The following is a 19,045-nucleotide window of genomic DNA, read 5'->3' on the forward strand; positions in this document are numbered from 1 at the left end:
GACAATATTTTTATATAAATATCCCTTTCTACCTTATCAAAATGTGATAATCTAGACCATGTCTAGTTTGTTTTTAATAATAGCTTTATTGAGGTATAATTATCCAACTTGTTTTATTTTAATTAAGTTGAAACTTTCTCTCTTGCAATGATATCATTCTTAATGTAAATATACCTAGTAATCAAAAACATTCACTCATGATGTACTATACCTGGTTTATAATAAAAAAGTAAAAAGAACTGTTTTGGTTCTTTCATTCTCCATAGTATTTCAGACATGATTTCCTAGTAACACTATAAATGTTTTGAACTTTACTACACAAATGAAACACAGAATATTTTTAATGATTAGCTATATGATTTTAATATTTAGTTCAACTGAATTTAGAGTATTTCAGGATCTGAATTTCCAATAATTTCTTGTGATCCTTTGAGAGAAATTATTTTTGTACAAAACATACATATGTAACATCACTCATATATTTTATCACATTCTATAAAGCATCACCTATTAAACTATCAGTTTGATATACATTATAAAACATGTCCATTTAAAAAAGCATCATGATGAAATATGAAATTTTCATTATCACAAATTCTGTTTAAATTTTTCAAACCTTTGAAATCATTTGTTTGAGTTACAAATATTTAATTTCGTTACATTTTTACAAAAAGAATGCACAGGAAAAAAACTAAAGACAAGGATTCTCTGGAATAAATAATCCAATCACAATTAATTAACTCACCACTAGACTACTTTTAAAAGACTCAGCTTTAGAAAATCTGTGCCCATCACGTGAAAGACATACTTTAAAATTTGCATTTTGTTCTTGGATGGGCCTATGCTCTATTAAAATCATTTTATTTTATTAGAAATAGGTGGCTGCAATGAATTATAATTTTAATTCAATGGCATTTTCTTATTTTATTGCACATGCTTTATATTACTAGCTTCTGAAATTTCTAACATTTCATTTTCTTGTCTTTTTCACAATTAAAACAAATTCTTTATTTAACTCTAAACTTCACAGTAATCCTACTTTAATAGTGTCAACATTAGATTTCATTTTAAGTAGCTGAAATTTTTTTTATGCAAACCTGTTACTCTCCCCTATAATTCTGATTAACCTTTACATTTACATGCATTTTACTTCTTCTAAACAATGGGCCACTTGAGTTTTTAGATGTTATATTTAAAGAATTTTAGTATAAATTTTAAATACACTTATTTTTAATTAATACATTCAGTATTATTTAACATTGAATATTAACTTATGATATTTAACAAACAGGTCTACATAAATGTTTGTATGAGAAATACAAGAATCAATTACTATAAACAACAGAAAACTATATACCAGATTTCCAGACCAATGTGGTGAAAAAAGTAGTGAAAAATATTTTTTATATAAACAAGTGAGTAACAATAAATTTCACTGTTTTCAGTGAAGAAAGTATAAAGCTTCCTGGTAAGAACATTTCATCAAATCAATCTTATTTATTAAAGGTCAAATATATTAATAACTAACGTCGGTATTACTTACCTTAGTGCTCTTAATAACATTGTAAAAAAAATCACATAAACATAGATTTGTAATTAATAATAACTTTTCCTTTTACTTAGCAGTAACATGTGAAGTTACAAGCGATGAAAATGTGTCACCTTCCCTCATGACTGAGCAAGGACCATAAAAAAAAAAAAAAGAGAGAAGTGAGACCTTGTATTTATATTACCTATGTTCATGACTCTCAGGGTCACAGAAGGGCAGGGCTGGATGCTGTCTTTAATTACAGCTTTGAAATTATGCTCATCATGGACTTTGCATTAATTTTTATTCTTAAAAATATAAATGAAAATGTTTATCTGATTATTGATTTTTTTGGAAGCCTCCTTAAATTTTTCACCAGAGGTGAGGCTTACTTGCCTCACTCTAGTTCTGGCCCTGGCTGGGATGCTGGGGTTAGGAGGAAAGAGGAAAGTAGGGATGGTGGTCTAGAGAAGTAAATCCTTAACTACTATTAACAATCAGTCATAGTTCAAAAAAAGACAAATCAAAATATAGTTATTTTATTAATAAATAATAATATAATAAATAAGAGATCAAATAGTTGAAAGAGTTGAAAATGGCTGTCTCTAAAGACCTGAATGGAAAAGGGTGAAGGAGATGAGTCACTACTTTTATGATAAACTATCCACACAAATTTTTAACTTTTAATTTGATAAAGACAAAATGTAATTTTACAAAGTCTGAAACTCTCATGTCTGAAAAACTTACAAAGCCAAGAAAAAAAAAATTAACACAAAAGAATAACAAAGACCTTAGAAATTCTTTATGGATATCCCCAAGCAGCCTTAAAGGAACAGACTAGAGTTAATTTGTCATTTCATTAATGAAATAACAGGGAACCCCTATTTTTATGTGTATGTTTCAATTGAGAAAAAAATATTTTTAAAAAAGAGAGAAATACTTTTTCGTATGAACCTACCACACGAAAGCTGATATGATTTTAAGCTGATATGCTTAAAATATTGGATTATAATTTTTTCATGTCTAATTGTCCTACTAGATTCTGACCACCTTGGGGACAGGGAAATAATTTTATTAATCTTTGCTGTCAATACAAATTCCTAGAACTTGCTATCAAGTGTTCCCTAATAGCCAAGGAAGGAAGCAAGTAAAGAGAAAGGCATCTGTACCTACATTCTCTCTCTTAGGCTTTACTTAGTTATAATGAAACTAAACTAACTCTAAGACTACAGGGGAAGGGTTATGGTATACATATAGTGAGGATATGAAAGCAGTAAAATGTTGCAATGTATACAGAGTAGCAGAACAGAGGCTGTTTTAGAAAACGACTATATAATATGAATTCCCATAGACAGTCTGTATACTATAAAAGGAATTAATTTTGATGGAGAAAATGTAAAACTATACAAACAAAAATATGACAACAGGAAAATATTATTGAGGTATAACACTGATTCCACTTCAGTGTATCAGATCAAAACCTTGAAGATTGATTCAAGCTATCCACCATATTACATGTGTACTTAAATGCCTGGGTCTATTAAGGGACTATCCACAGCACATATATGCTTGAAAGAAGTACCCACACCAAAACTGTTCTATGTAGCCTTCCATGTAATATGGCTTCCTTTAACTCTGTTTACCGCCTGCTAAATTTTTAGCATAAGGTTTTTTGCTTTTAATGAAAAAAAAAAAAAAAACTTCAGGAAGTTGGTTGATGTATGAAAAGGGTGGTTTTACTTGACACAGATGCAACAGGGCAATCAAAGGAAAGTAAGAGTCTGATGAGTTTATTCAACTATGAATACACTAGGAAAGAGTCCATGGATGATGTTAGAAATTATGAATTCATAGGTTTTCTTTACGTCCATGCCTTTACATATTTGGAAAAAGAGAGGCAAACCCTGCTGTCCTCAGGGCATAGGGGCCAACTGTGGCTGGGTGACAGAAGAAAACATTTCTATTCTACAGAGCCAGCTTGAAAACCTCAGAACAACAGACAACATCACACTAATCCCTACCACCCACCACTAGGATGAAAAGAAAGTGAAAGTGTTAGCCTCTCAGTCATGTCTGACTCTTTGCAACCCCATGGACTGTAGCCTGCCAGGCTCTTCTGTCCGTGGAATTCTCCAAGCAAGAATACTGGAGTGGGTTGCCATTCCCTTCTCCAGGGGATCTTCCCAGCCCAGAGATTGAACCCACATCTCCTGCATTGCAGACAGATTCATTACTGTCTGAGTAACCAGGGAAGCCCACTAGGATAGCAAACATCAAATAATAAGCAACACCAGTACTGTTGGAAGAAAGGCAAGAGTGCAAAGAGAGAGAAAGAAAATCTCCATGGCTCAATCTCACAAAACAAAGACTAAAGCTGAGTGTGGAGCAAGGATACTGAGAAAAAAAACCCTCCAGTAACATAACTTCCACATTAAGCACAAGGAAATACTATAGGAATTGAACTTGGCAGTATATGAAGAGTAGCTGTAGAGATAAAAAATAAACCCAAGTCAACTCACTACTGCTGCTGCTGCTGCTAAGTCGCTTCAGTCGTGTCTGACTCTGTGTGACCCCATAGACAGCAGTCCACCAGGCTTCCCCGTCCCTGGGATTCTCCAGGCAAGAACACTGGAGTAGGTTGCCATTTCCTTCTCCAATGCGTGAAAGTGAAGTCGCTCAGTCGTGTCCGACTCTTCGAGACCCCATGGACTGCAGCCTACCAGGCTCCTCCGTCCATGGGATTTTCCAGGCAACAGTACTGGAGTGGGGTGTCACTGCCTTCTCCCAACTCACTACTAGGTGGCCCAAATCTCACACTAATGGCCTAAGATGAGAAAAGGCATGCCCATTTTCAGATATTATTTATCTTAGTCCAACACATAATGCCTTGCTTTCAACCACACATTCACAGAAAACGCAAGGGGAAAAAAACTGTAATGTCAGAAGATAAAACAATCAGCAGAACAATACTTAGATATAACCCAGCTATTAGAACTACTAGAAAGAAAATTTTAAATTATTATGATTACTATGTTATATGCTTTGGTAGAAAAAGGAGGAAATACACATGATCAGATGGAAACTTTATCAAAAGATCAGAAACTCTAATAACCAATGCAAATGCCAGGGAAAATAACCCAAGCAAACCACAATGACAGAAATGAAATGCAAAAATTTTTTGATGGGTTCGTCAATAGACCTTACACAATTAAAAAAAAATGAATCAGTAAACAGGTCAATAGATAAAAATTACCCAAACTGAAACACTGAAAAGAAAAAAGAAAGAGTATGGGGAGAGGTGAGGTGGGGAGACTAGAACAGGGCATTTAAGAACAGGAATTAACATCAAATGGTATAACATGTGTGAAACTGAAACCCCAGAAGTAGAAGATACAGGACAGGGCAGAGAATACCAATCAGGATGAATGTCAAAAATAAATATATAAATAGATAAACATATAAACAAACAAATGAACAAACCAGACTTAAGACACATCATGTTCAAACTGATAAGAACTAAAGACAAAGACAAAACCTTGAGGGTAACCAAAGAAAATCATACTTACATACCCATGTAGAAACAAAGACAAAAACTATAGTAAGACATCTCATCAGAAAATATGCAAGCCAAGAGACAATAAATGATGTCTGTAAACTGCTGAAAGAAAACAGTAAATCCAGAATTCTATACTCACCAAAATTTACTTTCAAAAATGAAAAACAGAGATTTTTTTGAAGGAAAAAAGCATGAAATAAATAATTACCAGTAGATCTGCAACATGAGATATTTCAAATGAAGTTGTTTAGGCAAATGGAAGGTGATACCGGACAGAAACCAGTAACTACATAAAGAAAGAGCAAGTACTAGAAATGTTAAGAATAAAGGTGAATACAAAAATTGTTTAAGTATTTAATTGCTTTAAAAAAGACTATTTAAAACAAAAAATAGTAACACTGTATTCTGTCTTTGTAACCTGATTAAAAGTAAAATATATGATAACATTAGAAACAAGAAAAGCACATAAAATATCAACATCGAGAATAAAAAAGATTATCATTGCAGACCCCACAGACATCAAAATAATAAGGGACTACTACAAACATTTGTACACATATAAATTCATAATAGATAAAATGTACCAATTCCTCAAAAACACAAACACCAAAATAAACCAGTAACCAAGAAATCATATATCCAGTAAAGACATTTATTTGTAGCTAAAAATCTGTCAAACAAAAGAAAGCTTTCTGTAAAAGACAGCCACATGGGAGAAGGCTGGTACTGCCTAGGTTTCACTTATTTACTCTACAACATAGAAATGCTACTCAAAAATTAAATGCTGAACCTACTTTGCTTCACTTTTACTCAGAAAGAGACAAGCTATATTATGCAATATTTTAAGAACTGACATCAAGAAAGCAACTACAAAAGCAAAATTATTTCTACACTCATACATTAGACTGCCCAGTTTTGTTGTTGTTTAGTTGTTAAGTCATGTCCCATTCTTTTGTGACCCCATGAACTGTAGCCCAGCCGGTCTCTTCTGTTCATGGCATTTCCCAGGCAAGAGTACTGGCGTGGGTTGCCGTTTCCTTGACAGGGAATTGTCCCAACCCAGAGATGGAACCTATGTCTCCTGCAGTGCAGGTGGATTCTTTACCACTGAGCCACCAGAGAAGCCCAGACTGCCCAGTAAAAAATTTATATGATAACTCTGAGTGTATATTCACATTGCCTGTTTAAGAGAGCTAAAATGTATTCAAAATACTTCTATATTAAAAATTATTTAAATCTTCTTGAGTCTCAGAAAATAGAATTTCCTAAAAAGCTTAATTTTCCAGTCTGTCAAATATGTGACATTTTAATGATTTCATAATTTTTAATTCATAAAATTATCTCCATTACTTACTAATTGAAATAAATAACAAGCATGTGAAATGTAATAATGTCTTTGTCAAAATAAACCACTTTATAATTTTACTGTTAGATATTTTTTATATTAATGAAAACAAAAATCTCAATTATTTTTCTTTTTGATAACATGACAATAATTCCTAGGAATGTACACACACTGAATTGAAGTTTTATAAATCACACCAGCAATACTTTCAGTTGTATAAATCTTTAAGAGGTAGGAAATGCAACATAATTTACCTCAGACACAGATTCTTGTTCCTTTGTGGGAGCTTCATTTTTTAATCTTGAAAACAAAATAAGTATTGAGTATTTAATTTTATGTTTACAATATAGAAACAAGAAACAGATTTTTTTGCATGCTTAAAATAATTTAAATATAGATCCATATTAATGTACATTTATACTATAACAGTATATTACCTCTATAATAAATACTTTAAGGGAAAAATAAAATGCACAAGAATAAATAGTAGTTTCAACATATGTTCTAAATAAATGAATACAGGTAAATATTTCCTTCTCTAAAAACAAGAGCACTTAAAAATGTTCTCCATGTTAAGTACAAATTCAAAAAAAGATATAACACATTAGCTATGTGACAAAAAAACATTACTCTTTAAAAAATGAAAGCAAGTTTATATGTCTAATATATATAACATGCATCAGTATTTACTACTAAAGGACTCAAAAAGTGTGAGAAAATAAATATTTTACCTATTATAAAGTTCAAAATAGTAATGTCATTTCTATATATGTTACAACTAACTTACTTTAGAGGTGGTAAAATTACAGAAATAATTTAGAAATTTGAAGGATGTATTCTCTTAAAAATTCATAAGCATAGCTCAAATATTAAACATAAATTTGTAAACTTTTGTTTCTAAAAAAATACTAACTATAACATTACAATATTAATAAAGGCATATGTCATCTATGAAATCTTTTTTTTAGTATCAATTTAACATTAAAAACTAGCTTTTCCAAGGGATCTTTGTTTTAAATTGCTGATAAATAAATATTTGGTGATATATTTAACAATTTTAATCTGAATATGTAGAATGTCCACCTGATCAGAAATGCTATTAATAAATAGTTAAGTGATTCATAACTTAATAAAGGCTTAAACTATACTTAAGGATTAACATATTCAACATAAGCAACAACTATACTGACTTAAATTTCATGGACAAAAATGAAGACATCTAGTAGGACAGACATTATCAACCATCCTAAAAGCTAAAGACATAGTTATTTAAATGAAATATGGAGTTGGCAAACACCCCTCCTTGTCCATTCTCCAAGGGCACATTAAAAAAACTAGGTTTATAGATGCTATTTTTCTAGATATTAATAACTCTATGCAAAATTTCTTAAGTACATTTTAGTTATTACATGAAGATGTAAATAATTTAAAATAGGACAAGTCCTTTTAGTTGAAGTACTATATGGCAGTATTTACAGTAATTTTCAACTAATTCTGCTAAAAAAAACTAAATGAATAAAATTTGCACCAAAAAGTGACAAAATACATAAATGTCTATCATTTCCAGGTTAAAGGTTTTGTAATTCTCTCGGGTATTTAATTGTGAACAAGAGTATTCATATAGGTGAAATAATATCAAGTGTACAGTACAACATCATTGCTTTAATAATATATATAGGGAAAATAATCGTTTTAAGAATAACAAGTTGAAGTTGTAAGAAAACATAAAAAATTTTGGTTTCTGTTGGAAGAAACTAAAAGTAGATATTAATTGATTTTTTATTTCTAAATAAACTCAGTTTGAAAAACTGTTATTAAGTTATTGTAACTACTGGTTATAAAATAGTTTAAAAATATTTCATAAAAGAATTCTCCTTTTCAGCTTATTACTGGAAATGTTACCAAAGACTGATCTCAAATTCTTGCAAAAGAAACATTACCATGCTAATCATTTTCATATACAGCTATTCTAATAAACTGATTTTATGCAGCAATTAAAATGAAAGCTATTAAGCATGTGTTACTATTATTGTTGGTATTTCAACTGGGGAAACTGAATTTTCTTAATATCTCTGCAAAAGAAGTTGGTGACAGGTTTTTATTACTCTTCATTTTACTGGCTAAGAAACTGGTAGATGAGAATAAAATAAATTATTGAAATAACTAGCAATAAGAGGCTTATGTTCCCAATCTTGTTTTGTGGCTTTAACCATACTGGTATTCTGCTTAAGGGACAGAATTGTAATAACCAGTGAAAATATTAGAAAAACAATTCTAAAAAATTAGAAAAAGCACACTACATAAAATTTCTTTGAATTACGTAATTCATAATTAAAATGTACACCACAATCTTGTAACTACAAAAGCATACTTGAGATCAACAAATTTTTAAACAACTACTAATACATCATTAACATTTTGAAAAGAAAAAATTGGTCTTACCTTTAATCTTACTCATTAAAGATGCCTGCTGAAATAGTCATCATTTGAGATATTCAATTGCTTGGTAGAAGACAGTGAAATTTGCTAAGCTCAAAGTTCTGAGCTAATGACCTGCCATTAGATAATTATACTTTTCACCTGTGAATTCTGCAATATTTTAAAATAAATTTTGCATAGCATTCAAAACAAACACTATTTAAGATTCCAATGTTAAGGGAACAGAAGGACAGACTGGTCATCATGAATTTCAATAACTACCACTAGAGATCAAGATTGTAAATGATTTTTCTTTGCTATGTAAACCTGCTTCCCCCTTAAAGTTCAAAATGAAATAAATGTCCCTACTTGCAATTTTTCTGCAGATGACATGACCAATCCAAAGTTACAGGTAAATTACATCACTGTGTTCATTTGAGATTTCATTCACTATAAACATACCATGAAGTAGAGGGAAGTGTTATAAGGGGAGAAAGTGCTTGTATTCATCTCTGTCAGACCACATTCTTTTCTTCTAACACCGTTTAAAAGTCAAAAATTTTATTACTGATATTTAAAATGTAATCTTTAAAAATATTTATAAAAAAAAATAAAAATAAAAATATTTATAAGCAAACTAAAAAAGCTGAAAGGAGGTTTACAACAAGCCAGTAGTAAAGTCAACCAGTTCTCAAGACCTTCCACTTACATATTCACACTAACCATCACACAAATAAAACATCCAGTGCACCACTCTGATAGTTCATTCTGAGAGGTGTTAACAGATGTGTGGAAAGGATGATCTAAACATTTACCAGGTTGCACATACATCAGGTACTGTGCTAAGAGTTCCAATCCAAAGCTGTCAAGGAAATGCACTGAAGCGAATGTTTACAGAACTGTGAAGTGTTCAAAAGGAGACATCTATATTGTGGCTAGACAAAGGACTGAGACATTATGAAGGGGAAAGATGCAAGAAAGCAGTGAAGATACTACAGTGAACGTGGTTTTGCAGCAGGAGCTGAGGCTAGCAAAGCAGGGAAAGGCAAGTCAAGGCAGAGCAAAAACAAAGGAATATAAGACAAGATGACGATGATACAATACTGAGTGATCTCATGACTAGAAGGTAGGGAACAAGAAAGAGTAGTCAATGATGCAACTGAAGAGATAGCAAGGACTACTTTAGGAAAGGTCTTGAGTGTCACAGCAGTGTGCTAAGAACTTTATTCTAAGGTTAGTAAGAAAGTATGATCAGATTTGTGCATCAGAAAAAGAAAAAGGCAGTATCAGAAGAGGATAAGCTCGTCAGGGAGCCCAGATAAGAGACATTTAATAACTGACAAAAGATCAACAAAGTGGCTTTTTTTTTTTTTAATGAAAACATGGGTTGCAGTTTTTGACTCAAAAAAAATAATGGTTAGACACATAAAGTTGTCAATGAAAAAGCCACAGAAATTGGGAAGTCACACAGCATCTCAACTGGGCTTCCCTGTGGCTGTAGGTAAAGAATCTGCCTGCAATGTGGGGGACCTGGGTTTGATCCCTGGGTTGGCAAGACCCCCTGGAGAAGGGAAAGGCAACCCACTCCAGTACTTTTGCCTGGAGAATCCCCATGGACAGAGGAGCCTAGCGGGCTGCATTCCATGGGGTCTCAAAGAGTCAGGCATGACAGTGACTAAGCACAGCACGGCACAGCACAACTACATACAGTTTAAAGTCACTGGCACTCCTAATGCTTGCTTACTCAGGTATGATCAGGCAAGAATACTGGAGTGGGTTCTCATTCCCTTCTCAAGGGGATCTTCCTGACCCAGGGATTGAACCTGGGTCTCTGGCACTGCAGGCAGATTCTTTACCATCTGAGCTACCAAAGAATCCAGTCTTACTAAAGAGTGTAATTTATGCCTAATTTGTTTGCTGAAATGTCCTACTGTCCATGTATCATAGAAATACTACTCTAAGATTGAGAAGCTAGATTTAGATTCTGATCCCAATGTTACAACTACACCAGTTGTTGCCTACCCTTCCGGGGAAACAAAGGGCCTTCACTTTGAAGCTCAAGCCCATCCATATACTCATGAAGAGTAAACAAGGCAGGAAAGTACATTTGGAACCACAAGCACAATCAGGGAAGCAATAGGCTACAGTACTTTTTAGTTTAGTCTCTCAAGACAGATGACCATAATTTAAATTGAGGTTCTTAACAGCTATGTGACTTTGGCAAATGACTTAACCTGTATCTCAGCTGTCTCATCCATAAAATTGGGACAAGAACAGTGTATATCTCACTAGTTTGTGAGAATTAAACAAATAAATGTGAAAGACATAGTGTATGTACTCAATGTTAGCTATTATTACAACCATGGTTGAGATCAGGAATCAATCTTACTGTCTAGAATTTGAGTGTGCAACACAGGCTCTTCAAGCTTTTTACCTAAATAGCTTCTATGTTTTGAGATTCTTCTGCCATACTTCCCCCATCCTCAAACAAAATATATTATTCATTTTCATTGCTCATTCATCAATTTACTCTAGTATGAAATTATCTACCCTTTTCTAAACACATGGGTATGATTTGGTCACCAGGGAAGATAAGAGTAAAAAATCATTTTAGGTAGACAGAGGAAAGAACCAGGTAAAAACAAAGAATTAAGAGAAACAAAATACTTATATGTAATAACATTAAGCAAAAAATAAGACCATCAGTGGAGGCAGATTCTAATACCTATTTGGGCTATAATTTTACTTCATTAAAAAAAAATTTTATGGCAATATTGAATTAGGCCCTGAATACTTGTAATGCATATACAAACTATCCTCAGAACCAGGAAAACTGAAAAAATGGTAGTAAACACAGAAACACTGATAGAAGGCGGCAGAGTTTGCCCTAAATGAAGGACACCACCAAATCTCATTTATCATTCCCTTTCAATGGGTCTCCCATCATTTCCTAATTAACAGCTATCACAGGTAGAAGTCTGAAAAGCCAGAAACCACTGTGTTTTGATACACAGCTTCTACTTACTAACTTGCAATTATATACCAAGGGCAAGTATATTGTATCCACTTTGAAAAGGAAACCCAACTTTACAGTTACTAAAGATCTGATTTGAGACAGTAATGAAATAATAACATCCATGGTAGGAAAAAATAATCTAAGGGCATGACCCTTTATCTCCAATCCCAGTTATATTTCAAAAGTTTAGAGAAAGAAAAAAGCCCAAAATAAATTCTGTGTATCTCACAGATGAAATCAGTTTTTTCTCCCCTGCTAAACCAAATATATGAAGTACGACACTGACAATTTTGAACATTTAAAACGCCTAGTAACTTGGATTATGATCAGTTAAAATTCCTCCACATAAGTTCAGAACTTCACAGGAAAATAATGGAATGACTCTTTACAAATTCAATGGCAATAAAGTTAGTAGAAGTAAACATTTTTAAAGAGATATATTATTTTCAAATATAAAACTTATTTTTAAAAGGGTGCCATTCTGCTTCTAAAAGTACTATTTGTTTGCATTTATGAAAGTTAACGACAATGGTTTATCTGACAACAGTATAATAAAATGGTATTTCTCTTTGGAACAAGTCCAGATTCTCTTCTGGTTCAGCATTTCACAAAAATCATATAATGTTATATATACATGTGTTAGGGGTTTAACTATGAAATCAGTTTACTGTGTGGCCCCGTGAAGATGTGGATTCAGTGTCTCCATTTCCGACTGCCTATCCTGCAGTTATTCTGGTGGCACAAACCGTATCTTTTTCATGTTTCAAATTCCAGCACTTGACAAAGAGTCTTGCACACTGAAGGCCAGGAATCAATGTTTGGTGTCAATGAATATGTGAATAATAATATCTATATTATACTATGAAAGAGCCATGTAGTTACCACTGATGTTAAATATAAAGTTTAGTAGCCAGAAATATGCAAGAAATTCACAGCTTCAAGGAAAGTCAGCTTTATGTTTTCATTTTTTCCTAGTACTCTTTATATTAGGGGAATTTAATCAAATATAAAACATTTTAATCTATAAAACACATTTTACCTCTTTCAAAACTTCAAAACAATCATGTACAGATTATTTACATGATGAATAAACTGAACTTGAATATGAAGTGACAGAGCTTGAACTTGAACATGAATTATGCAACTTGAACATGAAGTGAGACAGCTGGGTTTTGAACTCTGATATTTTGACTCTGGTCAGTGCCTTTACATTATACTCTGCTTAGAACAAAACTGCAAGTCATTGAGAGAACTAAAACAACTTTGATAGTCACTTCAAATTGTGGCTTTTAGGACATTTGATTCAGTCAATAAACACACACTTTGGCTAAACAGCCAAGTTTTCCAGGCTTGATTTATTACGGCCTTACTATGGATTCTTATGCTCTGAAGACTGCTAAAGAGAAAATCCTATTCTCAACTTTTTGTCAACAAAACAAATGTTGCAAAATTTAAAATTTTACTTCCAATCTATGTTATAATTAATCTATCTTGGTAGATATACAGAAGAAGATGAAGAAAGGGAAAAATATGATAGGAGATTAACACATAGAAAAGGGCAATTCCATGACTGAGTTACAATGTCACATCTGAGAAAAGTAGGTTTAAAAAAGTATTTCAAAGATCTACAAAAAGAAGGAGCCCCTTTACTATTGATAGCTAGCACAGTTACACATTTTCATAAACTTAGTAATACTAGGTAAGTAACCAAGATGATTCAAAATGAATGCCTGGCAAAAATTAATAAAATGTTTTCTTTAAAAAAGAGCTTCTATAAGCTCAAAAAAAAATTTGTCCATTTAAACAGAGATTACATACTAGTTTTCAACAAGGGTGTTTGTTGTTTCATAGTCTTTAGACAGGAAAAGTCAGAAGTACAATCAAATTCTAAAATTTGAGAATTATATAAAGTGCAAGTGAACACTGCAATAAATGCCATCCATCCAGCAGTTTGGAGGAATATACTCCAAGATCTGTGAACTATCAACCCAAATTACAAATAACTGCAGTACAGATGGACTGCTACTGAAACTCAATAATGAGATTTCACTGATACGCAGTTCCCAGTCTCCTCAAAATAGCAGCTGTAATAACGGTATTAACAGCAGTAACAGCTGGAGCAGCCACAGGAACAGCAGTAACTAGAAGTGGTAATAGCAGCAGCGGCAGTAGAGCAACAATGGCACCAACAACAGGCATTTATTGAATGATTACTTTTAGTCAGGATAGTGCCAAATAATTTTAATTATTTAAATAATTTAATAATTTAATGTCTACAGATTATCTCTATTTCTTATAGCCACCCTGCAAAGATTGTTACATAAATTTCACAAATAAGGAAGAAAAAAGTGAAGTAATTTTCACAAGGCTACAGAGCTGGTTAGATACACAACTAGGATTTAAACCCAGAACTGCCTTATTTCAAAGCTGTACAACTTTCTCAACACTATACAGAAGTAAGAATAAAGATATTTTTCAGTGTGGAGGATTAAAAACAGTATGTTCCTACACTTCAATAAATGATACAGAAAAAGAGAAGCATAATAGCTTCTCCATGTTTGTAGAGGAAGGTAAGCTCTTCCAGGTGGATAAGTACCAAAGTGATTAGAGTGAGGCTCTACAAGGATCTCAAAACCAGAGCGGTAGGCTGAAAATATGAAATTAACTATACAGTGTGGCAGTATAATTTAGAGGAAACTAAGACAGGTGAACCTAGGAGCATTCATAACCATTCCTTAAAAAATACAAGTTTATTGAGCTTTAGACACTAAAAATCTAATGTTATAACTAATACATGATTCAGATGACTGGCCCTTAAGAAATATTTACTGGGTTAGGTACACTTAACATAAATGATTTGTGAAAATGGTATGAGAAGTTAGAATGAAAAGCAGGCTGAATATTAGGATAATTCTATCTGAATAAAATGCAGGCAGAGGTAAAATCATGAAAAGTACTAAGAATAAGAAGATAAATTTACACTTACATAGTGCTGCTTCCTATGTGCCAATCACTTTCTAAATACCATATACATATATTAACTCACTTAATTCCCTCTAGAGTTTATGAACAGGTAGTTGTTTATATGTATTTTACAAATGGGGAATGAGGCACAGGAATCTGTAACCTACCCAAAGTCACACATGTTCTGATAAACAGCAGGGTAGGAACTCCAAACTAGGCAACCAACTGCAGAGCCTGTGCTCACTATACCACACTATACCTTTAAGGGTCTGAGAGGGTTTAAAATGAAGCTGGGTTTCAAATCATCTAATTTTACTGTCAAAGAAGACCTCCTGAGTCTGTTTAAATAGGAAGTAAAACTTTACTACATAGGAAACTCCTTAACAGATAATAAAAGGCTAAAAATAAGTCTCAAGAAAAGTAGGTGAGTGGGTAGACTGATAAGCTAAGCATAAAGAGTTACAGAAAGAAGCCAGAAATAAATGAAAGATTCTTAAGCTTCTTAGTGTTAAATCATGTAAAGTAACCATACTCTCCAACAAAAAAAATCCCTTACTGTTGTAATCAGAGGCAGAATAAACTATTAACTGGTCTATCTCTGTTATGCAGTTAATAGACTTTACAAACATAATAAGGAGGTTATCATTTTTCTGATATAATTTCTAAAAATATGAAAATGTACATTGCTAGCATCTATTTACAAACTCTATCTTACAAATGATTCATAACCTAAGTGAAATGTCTAGAAATCCATCTTGGGCAACACCCTACACAGCTGCTTTTTATTTCCCAGTTCATAAAATCTGAAGGACTCCAGATCAGTATTCCACATACTATTCCAAGGAGATTAAGAAGTTCATAATTATTCAAAGAAAAAAATTCTAAGGTCAAATAAATATTCTCTTAGGGGGCTTCCCTGGTAGCTCAGACAGTAAAGAATCTGCCCACAGAGCAGGAGACCTGAGTTCAATCCCTGGGTTGAGAAGATCCCCTGGAGGAGGAATTGGCAACCCACTCCAGTACTACTGGAGAATTCCATGGACAGAGGAGCCTGGAAGGCTACAGTTCATCAGACACGAATGAGCAACTAACACTTTCACTTCATTTTTTCACTTTAGACATTCACAAGCCACATACAGCATGAAAAATTTCATGTCAAAGAATCAGTTTAACTTTAACTTGCATTGCTTAAATTTATTTGACCATGGAAACTTTCCCCCCAACTTAATAAATTACTGACCTAATTACCTTCTTTAATAGAAGTGTAAGAGAACTACTTTTATAAGAGTACATGAAGGAGTTAAATGTGCTAAGGAATAACATGAACATTTAATTTTCTCAAGGTCAAAGAGTCCCTATTTCTGCTAATGGGGATAAGGATACATAGTAGCATTCTAAATTCATCTTATCATAAGAACAAATAACAGAATGTAAGAATAACGAATACTGAACAACAGAATCTCAGAACTCTGGAACAATCACCACTCACATTTTACAAACAGGGTAACTGAGGGTCTCAAAATAGCAATGGACATAACCTGAGCCAATCTCAAGTTTTATTCAATGGTAACCAAAAGCACACATGCATGCAATGGTAATTTCTGATCAGGTGAATAAAATAGTCAGAATAACCTGATACTAAGGCGGGATTAGGCTCAAGATAAAACTTGTTAGCACAAAATTAAAATTTGACCAACTGCCTATAATGAACACGTTTTTGTACTAACTGCCTAAGGTGTTTTATTTAAACTATTTTGTTAAATGAAGTTATAGGTGATAGAACTTTAAATATTTAAACTTGAAGAAAATGAATCTGATAAGATACAGTCCTATGGAAGAACACAAAGCGGTACTCCTACATCATTATACCAAGAATACAATTTCTCATATTTTTTTAAACTATAGCCAAGGTAGAGCAAATATACATAAATGAAAAAGGAACTTAAGTTAAAAATGTAAAGTTGTTTCTGGGCAAAATTTTAAATTTTTTTTAAAAACTGGGTAGAATAGAGAATGAAATGACAAAACCTCCTAGAGACAAATAAGGAAACAAAGACGAGCATTAACACCAAATCCACCTACTAAGAGGCCATTTTCAGAGCTTTTGAAAAATTATTCATTTACAGTAAAAATTAGTTTGGAAATTTTAAATTAATGGGTTCAAATTTTCTATCATTAATAGCAAGAAGTACATTACATAATAAGTAGTCATCTAAATTGGCTTCAAATCTGTTTCAAAATAAAACAGAAGTTCTGATTTTACAGTAAAAAACATGATTGAGTCATACTTTCAGAGCCTGCCTAATCCTTATGACAAATAAGATCATAAAAGATACTTTGTGTGTCAATAAAATTCAGTACTAGTATAATATAAAGAAATGACCTTTCAGTTGTGCTGGGGGAAAAAAATGCAAGATTCACTAAATAGATAACAGATCTCAGTGTGCAGGCCAAGTAACAGCACTTCCATGAAACAATAAAAGCAATGCTCCTATTTATATGATTAAATATATACCTTTTATCTGAAATCCTTTATTAGTAAATAATTCCTGAGGCACTTAAACAATATAATTTTTATTAAAAGAAAATAATATCATCAAAACTGTTTATTAGAGCTATAGTCCATGTAAGTAAAATAAACAAAAGTCAAATTTTTGAAATATATTTATGTAGAAATACATTTTATATATGATAAAAACAAATGCATTATTGGCCTCCACAGTTTTTAATGTTAACACTACCAGATGAACTATTAAAATGGCTAAGTAGATATTATGTATTAGATGTACAAATATATAACTTTAAAACTTGTTTTAAGGTCTGCAAGAAGAGGTGTTGTCAATTCTTTATACCTTAGAATTCACAAGTATTAAGACAATATTAATAATAATAATCCTGAAATAAGAAAGAACATATTATAATGTCTAATGGTCTGAACAACATCCAAATTAAATTAAAAAGCTATAAATAAGCAGCTATAGGAAATCTGTAGAGAATTCTAGGGGATATTTTGAAGTTCTTAACAAAACAAAGCAAACACTGAACATTTTTAAAGAAAAGAATATAAAAATAGACATCAATAAATTTGCAGAACATAAAACCAATCTATTAAAATTAAAATTAATTTTTTAAAATAAAAAATTTGATAATTGATATTGCTGAAAAACTATAAACTTACTCCTGGGTAATATATTTTAAATAACAGTAAAAGCAAGTAAAATTTTGGAACATAATTGTAGAGACCTGTTGTTCCAAGGACATGAAAATAAGTATTTCCTAATAACCAGAGCTTTTGTACTTCTTGGATGTAGTCATGCTAGAGAAACATTAAAGGGCAGCAGCCAAAATGACTAAACTTCAACCGGGACGTTGAAGCACAGATTTTATTTTTTTGGCCAGAAGTGACCCACAAGCTTAAGATCAAGAGCCAAAGCCCCCAGTGGGAAGCTATGCTCAACTTGTGGGCCTTGAGACCATCACTGGCTATATCAGCATCAGCCTTATGGAAGGCCAGCCATGAAGGAAGGGAGTCTTCCCAAGATCGGATTTCCTGAGACCATAACCTAGAGCAGGCCCCACAGTCAAATTAGTCACATTCCTTGGAAAGAGAGAACAGGCATCAGTTGTGTTCATCGAAGGGGGACACTGTCCAGGTGTACCCTGGACATTTTTTGAAATCTCTGGGCTGCTTCTCCATCTGAAAAATAAGAAAAATAGCACAATGACAGACAACGAATGAGGAAAAGACAATCGTCCGGCCTAAAAACTTAAGATTTATAAGAAATTACGAAAGCAGACAAAACAGACAAAAAGACAGACAGCCATATCTTTTGGAACATATTATTCTGAAGGCAAGTACAGCATAGAAAAACACAAATTATTTTAAGCAAAGTAAGAAATGACCAAAGCAACAAAAGTTATTTTTGGAGGGAGCCAACTGGAGAAAAAAAGAAAAAAATGAATGTTAAGATATGTCAACCTGACACAAAGATAAGGTGGAATAAGAACCTAGTCCCATTTGAAGCTGAAAAGAGCTGAATAATGAGAGCTAATGTCATGAACTTGGCTGCTTAACTGCCTTTGTGTAAGAAAACATCTCAGAACTTTGAACTTAGGAAATTCCAACTTGTCTTGCACCAGGTCACGAGCTCCAAAGAGCAGGAACCTATTTCAACAAGCAGCTTTAAAAAAAAAAACAAAATACTTTAATATTTTTCA

At 32.6% G+C, this 19,045-nt stretch overlaps 1 protein-coding gene across 7 annotated transcripts in view; it reads right to left on the minus strand.

Moving 5' to 3' along the window:
- ZNF280D (zinc finger protein 280D) overlaps window positions 1-19,045 on the minus strand; it is a 127,843-nt gene that overhangs the window by 17,435 nt on the left and 91,363 nt on the right. For 4 of the 7 annotated variants that reach the window (XM_040226594.1, XM_040226596.1, XM_040226597.1 and 1 more), the window contains one exon: window positions 6,684-6,729. In XM_040226594.1, coding sequence (XP_040082528.1) covers window positions 6,684-6,729 — 46 coding nt within the window. Of the gene's footprint in view, window positions 1-6,683; window positions 6,730-16,366; window positions 19,009-19,045 lie in introns of those variants that run through there. The other 3 variants (XM_040226600.1, XM_040226599.1, XM_040226601.1) reach the window with 2 other exon arrangements.

This window comes from Oryx dammah, unplaced genomic scaffold (assembly GCF_014754425.2).
Source record: "Oryx dammah isolate SB20612 unplaced genomic scaffold, SCBI_Odam_1.1 HiC_scaffold_26, whole genome shotgun sequence".
In the NCBI taxonomy this organism is placed as follows: Eukaryota; Metazoa; Chordata; class Mammalia; order Artiodactyla; family Bovidae; genus Oryx; species Oryx dammah.